The sequence below is a fragment of the Choloepus didactylus genome, chromosome 1 (assembly GCF_015220235.1).
Source record: "Choloepus didactylus isolate mChoDid1 chromosome 1, mChoDid1.pri, whole genome shotgun sequence".
Classification (NCBI taxonomy): Eukaryota; Metazoa; Chordata; class Mammalia; order Pilosa; family Megalonychidae; genus Choloepus; species Choloepus didactylus.
Genome location: NC_051307.1, coordinates 166295030 through 166312227, shown reverse-complemented (window position 1 = coordinate 166312227; position 17198 = coordinate 166295030). Strand labels below are relative to the sequence as shown.

Below are 17198 nucleotides of genomic sequence, written 5' to 3'. Positions count from 1 at the left end.
TGCCTTCTTGCTTCCATATTTTCTGATTGAAAATTGGTAGTTAACCTTATTGGGACTCCCTTGTAGATAACATGTCACTTTTCTATTGCAGTGTCAGAACATTCTGTATTCAACAGTTTGACTACTATGTGTCTGGGCATGCTTCTCTATGCATTTATCCTGTTTAGTGTTCACTGGTCTTCTTGAATGTGTATATTCATGTCTTTCATTTAATTTGGGAATTTTTTGACATTATTTCTTTGAATAGTCTTTATGTCCCTTTTTCTCTTTATTCCCCCTCTGGAACTCCCATAATTAATATATTGGTACACTTGGTGGTGTCCCATAGGTATCTTAGGCTCTGTTCACTTTTTTTCATTCTTTTTCTTTCTGCTCTGCAGCTTGAATCATTTCAGTTGTCTTGTCTTCAAGTCACTGATTGTTTTTCTTCTGCCAGCTCCAATAGCTGTGGAAACTCTCTAGAATATTTTTTTTATTTCAGTTATTGCTGTCTTCAACTCCAGTATTTATTTGGTTCCTTTTTAAATCTCCATCTCCCTTAATTGAAATTCTTATTGTTCATGCATTATTTTCCTGATATGCTTTAGTTCCTTCTCTGTATTTTCCTTTATCTACTTGGGCACATTAAAGATCTTTTTTCTTTTTTCTTTTTTTTTTTTTGTCTTTGTCTAGTATGTCCAAAGCTTGATCTTGTTCATTGATGCTTTCTGGATATTTATCTTATTCTTTGAATAAGCCATAATTTCCTGTTTCTTTGTGTTGTAATCTTTTGTTGCACATTGTACATTTTAATAAAATGTTAACTCAGGGATTTGGTCCCTTAGCTGGCTGTTCTTAATCTTTTATACAGCTAGTGATAGGAAAGAGATTTCCTTGAGTGCCAGCAACTAACAAAAACGAACACACACACAAAAAATACCTTTCACTGCCTTTGCAAATTGGCTTTGCTTTGACTGGTGGTCTCCTTCAGACATTAGCCCTCTTACTAAGAAGATCATCCTGAGGAGAATGCAGAGTACAAGGTCCTCCCTGACTATCTGAGCCTGTGTGGAGCATGCTTCTTTTCTTTGACTTGTAGTTGCCCATGGCCTTAGAAAATCCCCCATTTATAGGAATTCAAATGCCCCCTCTGCTTCCTATAAATAGACTTTCTCTCCCTCCTCAGAGCTTTATTGTATGACTTTATGCAGGTAATCTTTGCCCCAGGCCACTTAGACTTAATTGTTTTTTACACTGCTTTAGCTGTTTGCAAGCTGCTTCTGCCTGCAGGACAAACTTTGTCAGGGTGAACCTGAGACAAGTTTCCAGTTCAGTCTTTCAGGCTGCCACCCGATAGATTGGCACCAACATAAAGGTTCTCCAGGAAACACATACTCACTCTGAAACAGGCAAGGGGCTCACAGTGGGGTTGCAGGCTGGTTCTACACCATGTCAGGGAGGGGTAGGGGTGGGACTGGCCAGGGCATCAAGAGCTTCACCTACCATTTTAAAAACTGTTTTCTTGGTCCAGCACTTTTCCAGTTACTGCAATCCTTTAACAGTTTTCCAGAGTTCTGAAGAAAACGGCTCTGCCAATTTTTCTAGTTGTGCAAAGATTCTGTGGGGGAATGGCACCCCGGAACGTCTTACACTTCCATCGAGGTCTACTAGAAGTCCTTCCTCCTCCTATCATATATTTTATTGCTTTGTTTTTCTTTACTCTTCTCTGGGTGACTAATTCTTATTTTTAAAATCTCTGCATAAAGCACAATGTTTACTTTCTTGAATATGTTTTCCCTGTGTAGCTATTTTAGTAGTTGTTTTCAAATCTGTTTTATGTTCTTCAGATATTTCATTGTGGTATTTATAATTTCTATTATCTCTTTAAGCATCTTTAACATACCTATTTTAAGGTTCTTTGAGATATTTTTATTACTTATATTCTTGGGTGCCACATCTCCTTTTTGTGGAATCTTCTACTCTTCTTTAGAGTGGTTCATTTGCTTTCATAGTGTGCAATTTTTGCTGTGATCTCATCTTTGTTAGTTACTTTTATGTGTGTCAGATCTCTATGTACTTAAAGTTGTGGAAATGTCTCTAAAGAGTAGTTTTGCTTGTGCCTCTGCAGCAGCCTTGGGGTTTCAGTGGTTGAGATCAGCTTTTACATTAATTGCTCAGTTTAGGGATGCTATACCATGTGGATTTTGTTTATTCAAGCTCCACACCTACCTTTCACGTGGCTTCAGTTTCTTTTATCACCTATGAACTTTTTTATATATATAGAGTTCTGAGTGACTCAGATGCCACCTTCCAGTGCAGCATTGTGATAAATTCTTGGGAGTCTGATGTCAGAATGTGTGAGTCCAAATCCCATTTGTACTAATTCCTCACTGCGTGACCCAGGACAAGTTATCTAAACTCTCTGATCCTCAATTCTTCATTTGGATTGCTACAAATACTAATTGGTAGCTAGCACATGGGAAGAGTTTGCCAGCTTTATTGTAGCCATTTCTCCAGGCCAGTAGGCCAAGTAGTTCTATTTTTAATTTTACAGGAGGGATGCTCTTTGGTGAACTCTACCCTTTATAAAACTCATCCACTTGTCAATCAACAGGGTGGTTTCTGCTCATGGATCTTCACTAGCCTCAAATTCTTTCTCACTTTCTTCTGCACGCCACCAAATTCTATTTGTTCATCAAAGTCAATCTTAAGCCTCATTTTCTTCATAAGTCCATCTCTCCCTATGCGATACCTGGATTATAGCTTTTTTTTGCATCTTTCCATCCTCTATCCATTCATTTATTTGTTCATTCAAGTCCTACAGTGGGTCTGGCACTATTCCAGAAACTGGGGTGCAATACAAAGAAAGACAAGTCCCTGTCCTCATAATGCTCACATTTTTTTGTGTGAGGAGACAGACCATAAATGAAGAAACAAATATTACCGAAGCAAATTCTCAGACAACAAATTCTCTGAAGAGAAATAGTGCAGGTTTAGTTGCTGGAGAGTGATGGGTATGTAAGGAGAAATTATTTTCAACAGGGTGCCAGCCAGAAGCTCTTTAAGGAGGACATGATACTTGAGCAGACTTCGAAGCAAAGTGAGGAAACAGAAATGCAAAGGCCCTGAGGTAGAACAAGCTTGCCCTGTTGAAGGAAAAGCAAGACCAGTGAAGCCAGATGGTGTGGGGGAAGGGGATGAGAATGAAGAGATGAAGTTAGTGAAACAATAGAGGCTCATCATGATCATGGTAAGGAGACTGGAGCAAGTCTTATCTTGCTCATTTTAAGTTTTATGTTAAAGTACTCTTGAAATATGTAGGTAGACAGGAGTGGAAGCAGGCCATCTGATTAAGAGGCTTTTGCTAAATTTCATTTAAGATGATGGTGTCTTAGATTAGGGTGGAAGTAAAAAAAAGTTGTTGAGAAATGGCTAGGTCTGACATCGACTTTTTTTTTAAAAAAAGTAAAACCAACAGTATTTGCTCAGGGGTATGAAAGGAAGAGAAGAATCAATGATGATGACTCCTATGTTCTAGCCTGGGCAAATCTGTGAGTGGTGGTACTGTTTACTGAGATGGCAGCTTTAATCAAAATTGCGTGATTTAACAGTTAATTATTCTTTATTTATTTCCTGTATTTGTTACAGCTCACCAATTAGATTATGGACCTCCTAATTCCTTTAACATAGGTGGGGACTGTTGGAGGCACCATATTCATATTTAGTTATTTGATTTTAACTATCAGTTAATAGCTCTGTGACTGTTGAAGAGTTACTCAACCCTCTGGCTGAGTCTCATATATAAAATGAGTCTAATAATATTAATACTTTTTGGGTTTTTGAAAGAATTAAGCGTAACCCTTAGAACAATGCCTAGCCACTAATAAGTGCTCAGTAAGCATTAGCTCTTCTTCTATTATTCATTCAAGTAATCTCACCCCACTCCTCACTATAGTTAGTCATACCAGAGATCTCATGTGTTTGTTCGTTTTTGGTTGATCAAAGTGTAGGCAGAATATTTTTCTGACACCTAATAATTGAGCTGACAGAGAAAATTCATCCCAACTTCAGGATGCTACTCTTTGTCTAAATCTCTTGAGTTAACATTTTTCATTTGCAAGCCTGAATTTTAGCTCAACAATTAGTAGTTATTTGTTGAATGTGGACTTTGGGCTTAACTGCAGGGATAAAAAGGATCAGTTAAACCTAGTTTCTACTTCTTGCTGCACTAAGCCATACATGCTTTTGATTTAGCTGCAATGAATGAATATTTTTTCAGTGACTCAACATATTTCATGACCTCTCTGGTCCTCCTGGGTATTGCTGGACGTATTTCAGCCTAGCTGATGTCATTGTTGGCTTTTGTGAATCATGTCAGTATGGCTGTACTTTTGTAGCTTTAGCCAAATGCAGAAAAACAGCAACTTAGAGATGAAGAACCTCTATTAAGACTTAATGGGGACAGCTGACAATGGCAGAAATTCACAGCAGTTGGTTCTCATTCATTGAGAAAGAAGACAACTTAAAAAAAAATTCCACTAAAACATAATTTCAAACATAAATTATCTGGTACATTCATGTTAGATAAAATTCCTTAATCTGTAGTGAAAAGGATAGTAAACAAACAATGCTTTGCTTCTAGGGAAGCAATACGATATAGTGGAAGGAGCACTGGAGTTGGAAGACCAGGCTGACCATGCCTGGGAAATGCTGACCTGCAGACGTTTCCTTTGTACGTGGGGATAGTAAGTCCTACCTATCTCATGGGGTGCTACCAGGACTTGGAAGGCTGCAAAATGTTATGCAAGTAAATGTTACCTATACGAATTTATACTAATGATAAGGTTTGGAAATATGGGGGGAAACACTCTAGGAGATGAAGTAAATGTAGTTCCTATCCATGGTATTCCTTAGCCGGTGCCCTTCTAGATTACCTCTACTCGCAAGCTGTCCCATTGTGAAAATGGCAATGACAAGAATAAAAATGTAATGCTGACTGCAAAGCAAACACTATGCTAGCTCCTTTACATACAGCAGTTCGTTTAGCCACTCTGTGTCTGGGCATGATTCTTTTCAAGTTTATTTGGTTTGGCACTCGTTAGTGTTCTTGAATGTGTATATTTATTATTTATAGCTTTTGGTTTCACCAAAAAAACTTTCCCTGAGTCCAAAACTCCCCATGCATCCTGCAGGTCTCAGTTCAGGGAACTCAAAGAAGTAAAATTTCATGAAAAATCACCTAGCAGTTATCATGTTCTCTGTGACAGATACCTCTAGTTGGTCACCAAAAATTTGGGCTGTCCCTTGTAAGTTGCAGGGTTTGTCAAAGATATGGCTGCCCCGACGGGGACTACATTTCCCAGCCCCACCTGCAATGGCTAAATGATGGAGTTCCTACCAGTGGAACAAGAGCAGAAGTAATATACTCAACTTTCAGGCCTGCCCTTAAAACCTATCATGGGGTGCTCCCATCTCTTTTCCCTTTCTGGTTGTCTAGAATGGAGACTACTGCAAGCACCAAATGTTGAAGATGGCTGAGGCACTCAGCCTGGGTTCTTGAATGACTGTATGGAGGAATGGCTTCTCTACAAGTGTGTTTATCTAACTACTTCTGTTAAATCAGTTTTATTTACTATTGTGTATGAGCCAGTATATGATTTTGGGTTTATTTGCTAGGCAGCAAATGTCTCCCAACCAGTGCAGCCTCAACACTCATGACTGTACACAGCATGAAATAGCAGGCCCAGGAAGTAAGGGAGAGAGAAATTGTGAGTAGGGTATAGAATGAATGGAACAAATTCCTGAAGCACAGTGGCCATCACTCTGTTGAAAATGACTTGGCAACCTCCAGCACTGAATTCACTCTCCTGTTACACAGGTAACCAGCTATAAGTCTTGGCGGTTTAGTAGTTAAACTTAGATGTTATGGTATCAGTCTGCCTGATTAAAATCTTACTTTTGTGGCCCATAATGGCATGACTGGGCAAGTATTCAATCACTTGAACCTGTATTCTCATCTATGAAATGGTATTAGTATCCATACCCACTTCAAGGAATTTGTGTGGGGGCTAAACGAAGGCAATGTGCATATTTATGTCTTTAATTAAATTTAGATAGTTTACTGCCATTATTTCTTTAAATGTTCCTTCTGCCCCTTTCTCTCATTCTTCTCCTTCTGGGGTTCCCATAATGCACATACTGGTTCTCTTGACGGTGTTCCACAGGTCTCTTATGTTCTATTCACTTTATTCCATTCTTTTTCTTCCTGCTCCTTAGTCTCAATCAGTTCAATTTTCTTGTCTTTGAGCTCACAAATTCTTTCTTCTGCCTGCTTCAATCTGCTGTTCAAACCCTCTTGGGAATTTTTAATTTCAGTTATCGTGGTCTTCAACTCCAGTATTTCTGTTTGGTTCTTTTTTAAAATTTCTCTCTCTCTACTGAGATTCTCATTTTGTTCATTCATTGTTTTCCCAATGTCATTGAGTTCTTTTTCTGTGTTTTCCTTTATCTCTTTGATCATATTGAGGATTATTTTTCAAAAAGTCTTTGTCTGGTGTATCCATAGGCTGGTCTTTTACATTGATTTTCTCTGGATTTTATCTCATTCCTTTGGATTGACCATCATTTCCTGCTTTTTGTTTGTCTTGTAATCTTCTGTCCACTGTTTATTATTAATATTTTAAAGTATTATCTCTGGGATTTAATCTCTGAGCTAGTCATTCCTTAAGCTTGTATCCAGCTAGTTATATAATAAAGATTTCATTATGTTCCAGAAGCTAAGAGAAACAAACAAACCAATGCAAAGAACACCTTTCAATGTGCAAACACATTAGGTTTGTGTTAGCTAGTAGTTTCCTTGAGAGTTTATCTCTCCTAACAAGAAGATCGGCCCAACATGAATGCAAAGTGCAGGGTCCTGGCTATTTTGTCTGAGCCTATATGTTGATGCTGGTTTTCTGCTCACTTTGGGCTTTAAGAATTAATTGCCTTCTATTCTCAGGGGAACTGAATGCCACCTCTACTCCCTATAAATAGACTTCTCCCCTTCCAGGTGTTATTTGTGACTACAGCAAGTAATCCTTTGTCTGCAAACTGCCTTTTACTTAATTCTTTCTTTACACTATGTTAGCTGTCTGCAAGCTATTTCTGCCTGCAGACAAGTTCTGGGAGGGTGAACCAGAGGTGGAGTTTCCTGATTCAGTCTTTCAGGTTGCCACCCAATAGGTCAGGCACTGATATAGAAGCGACTGTAGTGTGTGCATAGGTGTTACTCTACTCCCTCTGGAACAGGGCCAGGGACCCACGATGGGAGTGCAGGCCGGTTCAGCACCACACCAGGGAGGGGGCAGGTGAGGGCCAGCAAGAGCACCACAGGCTCTTCCTACCATTTTTTAAAACTTGCATTTCTTGATTCAGTACTCACCCAGTTACTGCAACCGATTAACTACTTTGTGGAGTTCTGAAGAAGATGGCTCTCCAAGGTTTTGTCAGCTATTCAAAGATTCTTTTGGTAAGCAGTTCCTCAGATTATCTTACACTGCCTTTCTGGTCGACAGGAATCCCTTCCTACCTTACATATTGCCTTTTCCTTGATTCAGCAATTGCTCAGTTACTGCAACCCCTTAAATATTTTCCAGAGTTTTGAGTGAAGATGGCTCTGCCTGTTTTGCTAGTTGTTCAAAGATTCTATATGGAAATGGAACCTGGAGTATCTCACACCACCATCTTGATCAACCAGAAGCCTATTTTTTATGATTTTTCTATAGATGTGATGATTGTGTCATTTGCAAACAATGACTATTTTATGGCTATAATTTTTTTCTTGTATTAGGGCATTGGCTAGAACCTCCCACGTAATGTTGAGTAGAAGGAGTGAGAGTGGTCCACCTCTTCTTATTCCTCATTTTAAAAGACGGCTTCAGTATTTCCCTATAAGAATGATAATAATTTTGCTGACTTTAAAAAATATATCCTTAATCAGGAAGTTCTTTGTAGTCCTGATTTTTTAAGAAAGTTTTTTAAAATCCTGAATTGGTGAGTGTATGTGTGTCCTGTACACGTGCGTGTACTTTAGGAGTGATATTTGTAGTTTATTCTCCTTAATCTATCAATGTGATGATTCATATTTATTTGTAATGTTTTCTAATTTTAAAACTCCTTGAATTCCTGAAATAAATCCAACTTGATAATGATGTATTTTTTTTAATACGTTGTGTGTGCCAATTTGGATGTATTATGGTCCCCTCAAAACACCTTGTTCTTTACTTCAGTCTTGTGGGGAGCAGACATATTAGTGTTGATTAGGTTGGAATCCTTTGATTGTTTCCATGGAGATGTGATTCAGTCAACTGTGAGTGAAAACATTTTATTGGATTATATCCATGGAGATACAGGCCCTGCCCATTTAGGGTAGACCTTGATTTCCTCACTGGAGTCCTATAAAAGAGCTCACAAGCAGAAGGACCTCAGAGGAGCTGAGAGGGACATTTTGAAGAGAAAAGGTCTGTTGACAAAGCTAAGAGAGGAACACAGATGCTTAAGATGCATAGGCAGCTGGAGAAGCTGAGATATGATAAACACCCCAAGAGCAACGTTTTGAAGAACACACAGGAGCTGAGAGAGGAGCTGGAACACAACCCGGGATCAGCAGATTCCAGCCATGTAACTTCCCAGCTAACAGAGGTTTTCTGGATGCCATTGGCCTTTCTTTGGTGAAGGTTACTCGTGTTGATTCCTTAATTTGGACATTTTCATGGCCTACAGACTAAATTTGTAACCAAATAAACCCCCTTTTTAAAAGCCAATCCATTTCTGGTGTTTTTGCAAAGTGGCAGCATTAGCAAACCGGAACACTGTGGGAGTTTGATTTACTAATATTTTGTTTAGTAATTTGTATTTATACTGTTGAGGAAAATTGGCCTTTAATTTTCTCACACTATCCTTGTCTGATTTGCATATCAAGATTATACTGGCCTTATAAAATGAAGGGACTAGTATTCCTCTTTTTCTATTCCTGCAAGAGTTGTAAAGATTCAGATGTTCTATTTCTTGGAAGTCTGGTTGAATTTGCCAATAAACCATATAGGCCTGGGGTTTCTTTCTTTCTGTGAAGATTTTTACTACCACTTAAATGTCTTTAAGGATCTTTGCCTTATTGATAGTTTTTTTTTATTCATAGCAATTATTTATTTGTGTCTCTTTGTTTTTTGATCTGTCTATTCTGCTTTAGATTAGGAAACCTATGGAGTGAGGTGGTGTTGTCTAAGGGTCACCAAACAGTTTAGGGTGGAGTGAACCAGTTAATGAGTTTATAGCCGGCCGCTCTTTCCACTGAGCCCAAGCTCCTCTCAACAGTTTGAAAAGTGGCAAGGCTTACCTGAATCATCTTATTCAATATGTGCAGTTTATATAGCTTCTTTGGTGACTCCAGAAAATGCATTGGAGGGAAAATGTGACATTAACAGTACAACTATGCAACTTGCTTGTCCTGTGAGTGCTTGGAATATTTTTGTTTCCTTATCTTCATTGATTCAGTGATCTTTATTTGTGCCTATTCTATACCAAGGATTTATTCTGCATCACTTTAACATGAACTAAAGTCTCACTTTAAATATTTTTCTTTCTATATTTTGACTTCTGAGAGGGAGAATGATTTGAGGAAGGGAAATGAGGAAAAGATCCAGGGTTATATAAGCAAGCAACCATTTATCTTGGACTTTGTGGCAAGACCTAAAGTTGTTTCTTATAGTACAACAGCTGACAACATTCTTTTTTCTGAAAAAAATAAAATAAAATCAAGTGTTTGGAAATCATGTATCCTGCATGCCGCATTTCAAAAGAAGAAATGATGATTTGTCTCTTAATTCTTATGAATTCTCTTTGTATCCCTTCTGGGTTCTTGGTATTTTTTTTCTTTTTTCAAAGACACGAGCCTGGATATGGATTGCCTTGTATGGAGCAGAAGTCTCCTCCCTGAAACCGCTGGCTCTTAATAAGCCTCAGGAAGAAGTGTTACACAAGTTCTAACCATTCTGGATTTGAAGCCAATGGTTGGATGACTGTGTTGCTTCTGCAGCTGTAGTTTAAATTAGAAACATTCTGCCTTCTCAACAGAGTTTACAAAAGATCCAAATTTTTAATAATAGGCTTTTTATAGCAGATTCCTTCCAAAGAAGATTTATTAGTCCTCAGTTTGCCTGGTTCAGAATGAATGGATTGCAATGAAATTCATATGAAAGAAACCTGTATCTTTGAGAATGTTTCTATAATGGGAGGCAATATGTGGCTATATTAAGATGGAGTGCACCATGAATTTAAATTTTATGCTGATTGATATAAATAAATACATGCTTCATTCTCCCCTCATGTCTTTGGGTACTCAGATATTTTTAAACTTTAAGTATGAAAGTCCTGGTCATATCTGATAGCAAAACAACATACAGATTATAGCCAGTTCCTCCATATTTTGATGTAAAAATTAACCCATTCTCCCTGCCTGCCAAGTGTGAATTTAGAGGTTTAGTCCCATCTCCACTCCAATGCCTCCTCCAACACACATATACAACAGAGTACACAAACATCTCAAGACTAATTTACTGTGCTTCATCATCATATAGCTTCACAGAACACCAGATTTTGGATTCTATTTGAAGGCTGCGAGAAAATTCTTCCATGGGATGCTAACCAAGAGAGTTAGCTTTTCATACACCTTCTGTCTAGGGAAACTTCCAGATGCCACATGCTACTTTGAGACTTTTGTGGCCTCACCCAACCCCTGCTTCCCTGTTCAGGGTGCTTTGACACATTCGGGTCCTGTTTTCTTCCCACCTTGTCTGCTGAAGCCCTTGACAGTGATCCTATAGACTCTTCTTGAAGCATCTTCTCTATTTTCCTCATACCTTCTAAACACTGTTCTTATTTATAAGGGTCACAATATGAATAGAGAAGAAGAAAACAGTGTTAATTCCTGGGTTTGAAAAGATAAAAGAAAAAGGAATGATATCCAATGTCTCCTAGTACTAAGAGAGAGGGCAATGGAATGAAGAAACTAGGAGACACTTTTTATGCTCATAGGATTGGGTTTGGGGGGACAAGTTTCAAAGTCAGACAGATGTGGGTTTCCTACTAGAACTGTGGTGCATTTACCAGTGTTACCTTGAGTCAGTTACTTCCCCCTTTTGAATCCTTGTTTCCTTATCTGTAAAGTAGGAACAGTAATTTTACCTGCTATTGGGGTAAACAGAGAAACAGATGTATGGACTGTTAGCACAGGGCTTGGCACATAGCAAAGGCTCAACAAATGGTAGAATTTTATTATTATTATATACATGAAGAGAAAATTTTAGAGAGGATATGACTAGGTTTCACTTGGAGAAAAACCATTTTGGGATTCAGATTCCTCTAAAATAAAAGGGTTAAAACTAAACATAACCTACAGAGCTCACTGATTACTATTGGAATAGGAGGTGATAGATCGAAATCCACAGCCTGAGATGTTGGTTTGTATCATCTGGGCTCTTGTGTGAAAGAATGGAACAGAGTCACAAAGTCCAGAAGGTCAGAGGGAAGGATGAAATAGGTCAGGAAATAGGTCTGGTAATTTCTTAGGGCAAATGTTCCTTTTCTGAAGGGGGTCAAAGATTAAAGTAAACCAGGAGCCCTTCCTCAAATATGGAACGAGACAACCATATATGAATATTGCAAACCATGTTTAGGTAAGAATTAGTACACACAGACCCTAATTTATTAATATAGGCATTCATTTCTGTTCACTGAGGGTGAATAATGAATGAGGCCAAACCTGTATTCATTAAAGTAGTTATTTTGAATATCCTTACAATTTTATTTTATTCCATGCACTGAACATTTCATAGTAGTTGAAAAAAAAGCTTTAGGTCAAATTTCAGAATTAGAAAACCATACACCTCTTGCAATTCTAAGTAGTTGGAAGCAAAATGGCTCAAACTGATTCCTTCTAAGGATAAGGCATTGTATGAAATATGAAAGATGGTGTTTTTTAGTGACTTCTTTCAGATTTTAGCATAAAGGGAAATGGTTACCTTTTTAATTAGATAGGAGGAAGGAAAAAAAATGGAATTTTTACCACATCTAGAAATATTACTTAAAGATAAAACACTCCTATGTTTTCATGATAGAGATTAACAAACAGGTTTTAGACTGTGCCCCAACCATGAACTCTGAATTGTCTTGGCAATGAGTAGAAAGAGGGTGACACTAGCGTACAGAATGATTATAGGAACACACATTTTTATTGGAATCAGAATGCATCTGGCTACCTCCACTGATTATCCAAAATCTTATGTTTCTCCAGGGACTGGGGACCAGGAGAAGCTCTGATGACTCTGTAAATGTTGATGGTTCATTTTTCTCTAAGTCACTCCACAGATTAGGTCAGAGAACCTCAGAAATTTCTCATCCCCTGTTGCACTCAATTTATTATGCAGTTTTGTGTGCTCTTATGTGTGTGTTTCGATTCTCAAATAACCAAAACTATTTTAGGTGTTTATATTTTTGCCTTTTCAGATTTCAAGTTGGAGATTTTTCAGATCATAATATGAAAATGCTGCTGATTTTGTTCTTCATAATAATTTGTTCCCACGTTTCTGTTAACCAGGATTCAGGTAAGGAAAAATAAAAGAATTCTTTTCTTTAATTTTCATTATGGAAAATAGATAATGAGTTTAACCTAAAAGTCAAGAGTTTTGTTCTGTTTTGTTTTTCATGGTGGTGAGAATGGGGATGGTAGTTCAGTTTCTTTTTAATGTCACCTATGTCCCTTTGAAGAGCATTTGTTTCTGGATGTTAACAGTAGAAGATAAGAAAGCTCTCATTTTGTCCTCAGTTTCAACTCCTTTGGGGTCTTCTGGGAGAACATGGAATTCTATCTGTTAATATTAGGTTCAGGCCTGGGTAACTTGGAATATCTCTTTTAATTCATTTGTGCCAAAAGGTTGTCCTGGTTAAATGCCCAGATTTTGCTCCAATTCAAACTGTTTGTTTATTGCAACAGACATGTTTTTACCCTGGAGAGAAAGTTTCATAGCCACTTTCTACTGTGTCAGCTTGCAATGTTGAGTGGAATTAAAGTCAAAATACTGGCCCATCATTAACACTTCTACCTTCTCTTAAATAATCGGTTCCTACACTGGTCAGTTCACAGCCAGGGCCACCTACATTGACTTTTACCACTTCCTCAAGGACTCTGATTGTGGCAACCAGTTTTCTAAAGAGATAAACTAGACTTTGCCTTGAAAATTCTTCCTTTGATGTCTCACTAAATCTGATACTAAGCTTTTAAAAGAAAGGCAATTCCTTTCCCCCAATTATTTCATTGTCCAGAGACATAGAGATGGGCCTTATCAGAACCTGAATCCACCTCATGTTCCAGTCATCTGTGTTTTCTTTCTGCATATGGGATTTGGGGTCTTATTGATGAATAGAAAGTCATTGTTGATCACAAGTCAAGCCATCCTGGAAGGGTTCACCTGACAGCTCGTTAGGGGTTTCGTCCTTCTCTTGGAGAAAGGTGTTGATTCACCTCACTTATTTCTTCCCCTAAGATGCTATTGGCTGGATGATCATCATAAGAAACTTAAAACTGATTGGAATTAGGTTATTTAGAAAACAAAAGGATGATTTCATCCACTATGCAATAAACATAATGAAATAACACATAGGAACGTCAAAGCTGGTTTTCTAGTGATTGTAAAAAGGATTGACGTTATTTTCGTATAATTAGAACTTATCTGGTAATCATTTCAGGTAGTCTGAATCTCAGACCAAGGAGGGAACTTAAATATTTTCTAGTTGAATCTATTCATTTTCAGGGAGAGAAAACTGAGGCCCAAGTATATTGAAGAGCTTGACAGAGCTCATAGAGTTAGCTGATGATAAAGTCAGCACTTAAATTGCTTGTCCAGTTATACTGTATTTCCTTTAACTCTCTCTCTCTCTCTCTCTCACACACACACACACACACACACACTCACACTCACACACACATTTTCTCCATTTTCCTGGATAAGAACTTGATCTCATACTCCAGGGTTCTGAATCCAAGCCATTAGACTACCAGGGAAAGGCATTTAGTGCTTGAACCCAAGCTTCTTTATCACATTAAAAATACAATTCCAGCATTGCATGAAGGTTTTAAAAATAAAGTATTGTGTTCCTATATAAAAACGATATTTTAATGGAAACTAAAACTGTAATCCCCACTGTAGCCTAAGATATACAGGTTTCCATCAAATTTACAAAATCCAGAGATAATTTAACCAATTATAATGCTCACTCATATGGTTCATCAACAATATTAATTAACTTTAAATAGGTTAAGGCAATCCCATATTTTATGATTTCAGGTATTTTTAAACTTCATCATTTGATGATTAGAATACAAACTAATATGTTTATAGGTTAATAAATCCTTTGCATTGCTTAATGAGAATCATAATGAAGACTATCAGATTTCACCTTTTAAACAAATTTGAACAAACAGTTTGATTCCAATTAAATATTTATCCACTGTTCTTAAAACTGAGGTCAAATTCTAAAGCCAAAAAAAAAGTACAAGAGGTATTATCCACAAAAGAAAAAAAAAAAAACCAAGGTTTCTCTTTAAATTTACCTATTTTTTAATTAAATAATTTCTTGTAAGTGACAATTTTGTGATCAGTTCAAATGAGATTTTTATAAAACAATCAGCCCAAGGCCAGTATTCTTTTTTGTTGTGAGTCTGTTCAATTTCAGGCTTTTTATTTTCAGTTTTAGTGGGAAGAGACTTTTAAACTATTGACACCATCTCTGGTGTAAAAAATGTCAGTAAATTAAAGTTTTGCTTTATTCATGGGTGTGTTTGTGGTTTTGTAGGGCCCTGAGTATGCAGATGTCGTGTTTCTGGTGGACAGCTCTGATCAAGCTGGAATTAAGTCCTTCCCGTATGTGAAAATGTTCTCAACAAAATGGTCAATGATCTCCCCATAGAGGCAACACAAATACCGCGTGGGGTCTGGCCCAGTACAGCGACCAGCTCCACCAGCGAGTTCTACCTGAGCACCTTCAAGAGCAGGACCCTATGCCTGAACCACCTCAGGAAGAGCTTTAATTTCATTGGCGGGTCCCTGCAGAATAGGCAACGCTCTCCGGGAGGTTCACAGGACCTATTTCTCTGGACCTGCAAGCCAGAGAGACAAGAAACCAGTTTCCCCCAATTTTGGTGGTTCTGCTTCAGCAAAGTCAGAGATGATGTTGGAAGAGGCTTCTGATGCCGTCACGGAAAGACGGGGTTAAAATCATCTCCGTGGGGATGCAGAAAGCTTCTGAGGAAACCTGAAGGTCCATGGCAACGTCTCAGTTTCATTTCACCTTCGGACAGTCAGAGACCTCAGGCCTGTTTTCCCAGAACATGACACTGATCATCAAGGATGCAACTCAGTACAAAGACGGAACAGTTGATGATATCCTTGTAGAAGGTGGGGTCAGATACACAGATAGGGATGATAACCTAAGGCTTTTGAAAAACTCAGCTTGGGGAAAGGATTGAAATTCTATGAACATCCTGTTCCCAAAATGCTGGGATGCATTTTCAGAATGCCCTGTGATTGTGGCCATTTTAAATCTAATGTACCACATGGTCTTAGTTTTCTGTGTTTAGCTTATCCACATTGTGTATGATACACAGGCTTTTTTAAATTCAAGGAATTCTCTTCCCTGCCACCCAGATTACCTCTGAGCTACCTCTCTGGGCTTTAGTTGCTATGTTGTTTTATTACCTGTGAATTAAAAAGGTAATTTGCTCCTAAAGAAATCCTTGACTCCTGAAGTCATATAATTTAATTGTGGAATGTTAAGTTAAAACAACTTTAGATAGTCCAGACCCCTCTTTTGCAGAGAGAGGATTATGGTCATCCGTAGAAGCAAATTGATCTGGCCCAGGGCCTGGCTACAATCTGAAGTCAAGCTAGGTTTGAGTCTCCCATGTGCCAGGCCCATGGAGTTTCAGCCACACACTGTCTCCCTTTCTGCTGCTCTGTTTGTAAATTAGCTTCCCTGTGTTCTGTTCCACTTCCAACCTGCAGTCTTGATCTGTCCTCTTTACTACTCTGTTAACAAAAGACTAAGAGTTTACAAACATTATCATGCAGGGACGGGAGAGCCAGTAACAAACAATTTGCTCAAAGTATATCTATGCATATAATTAATATAGGATACTCACATTATTCCTGGTTAATCAAGTGAACATAACATGTATAATTATCTACTGATAATAGAGAAGGCTTTTTTTGGGTAAGCTCTGAGAACATGAATCCTTATTACTAGCCTCTTTTCCAAATAAAATAATTGAAAACACGGTTGCTATTCTGTGGCCATCTCTTAGGAATACTAGACTATAGCGGGTGATTATAATGGTGATGGTGGTTAAATGATTTTAACAAGATAGAAATAGCTGCTGTTCATTGAGAGAATCTTAGGTACCAGGTACCGGCTAAGCACATTGTCTCATTAAATCCCCATAACAACTCTATGAGACATATTAACTCCATTTTACAGATGAGGACATTAAAGCTAGTTTAGCTAAGATCCGTATTTGAAACAAGGTTCCTCCAATCTCAGCTTCATAATCACTTGTATACCTTCTTTTTTTTAAGTAGATAAGCAAGCAATGGGAGATGTTCTCCATGCTTTCCAATGCTGAGCAGACACACTGAACCGCCAACTAAAATTGTGCTTCTTCGCTTCTTGTCCACATAGTTTTGCCAAGGCCTTTCTGTGGCTGACGTCGTGTCCTGTTGGATGTGTCAATCAATGAGCCAGGAGAACTTCAACTATCTGAAAGAATTCCTCAGAGAAAGCGTATCTGCTCTTGACATAAGGGAACACTGCATGAGGGTTGGCATCGTGGCCTACAGCAACGAGACAGAGGTGATGAATTCCCTGAGCACAGGCATAAATAAGACACTGGTTCTCCAGCAGATCCAGAATCTCTCATCCCCACACCGGGAAGAGCTCTTACCGGAGCTGCCATCAGGAAGATCAGAGAAGGAGGTCTTCAGTGCCCAGAACGGCAGTCGGAAGAACCCAAGGGGGTGCCGCAGATTGCTGTGTGTGACCCACAGACCGTCGGAAGACACGTGACGAAGGCGGCCGTTACCTCCGGCGCGAGGGCGTAGCTGTCTTTGCCGTGGGCATAGAGGGCGCCA

At 38.4% G+C, this 17198-nt stretch overlaps 1 protein-coding gene across 1 annotated transcript in view; it reads left to right on the top strand.

Annotated features, from left to right (window-relative positions):
- The first annotated feature begins 12559 nt into the window (after positions 1-12559).
- Positions 12560-17198, top strand: part of COL6A6 (collagen type VI alpha 6 chain) — a 105114-nt gene continuing 100475 nt past the window's right edge. The window contains 10 exon segments of the mRNA XM_037845078.1: positions 12560-12618; positions 14868-15003; positions 15005-15034; positions 15036-15125; positions 15127-15270; positions 15272-15475; positions 16750-16986; positions 16989-17036; positions 17038-17147; positions 17149-17197. Coding sequence (XP_037701006.1) covers positions 12560-12618; positions 14868-15003; positions 15005-15034; positions 15036-15125; positions 15127-15270; positions 15272-15475; positions 16750-16986; positions 16989-17036; positions 17038-17147; positions 17149-17197 — 1107 coding nt within the window.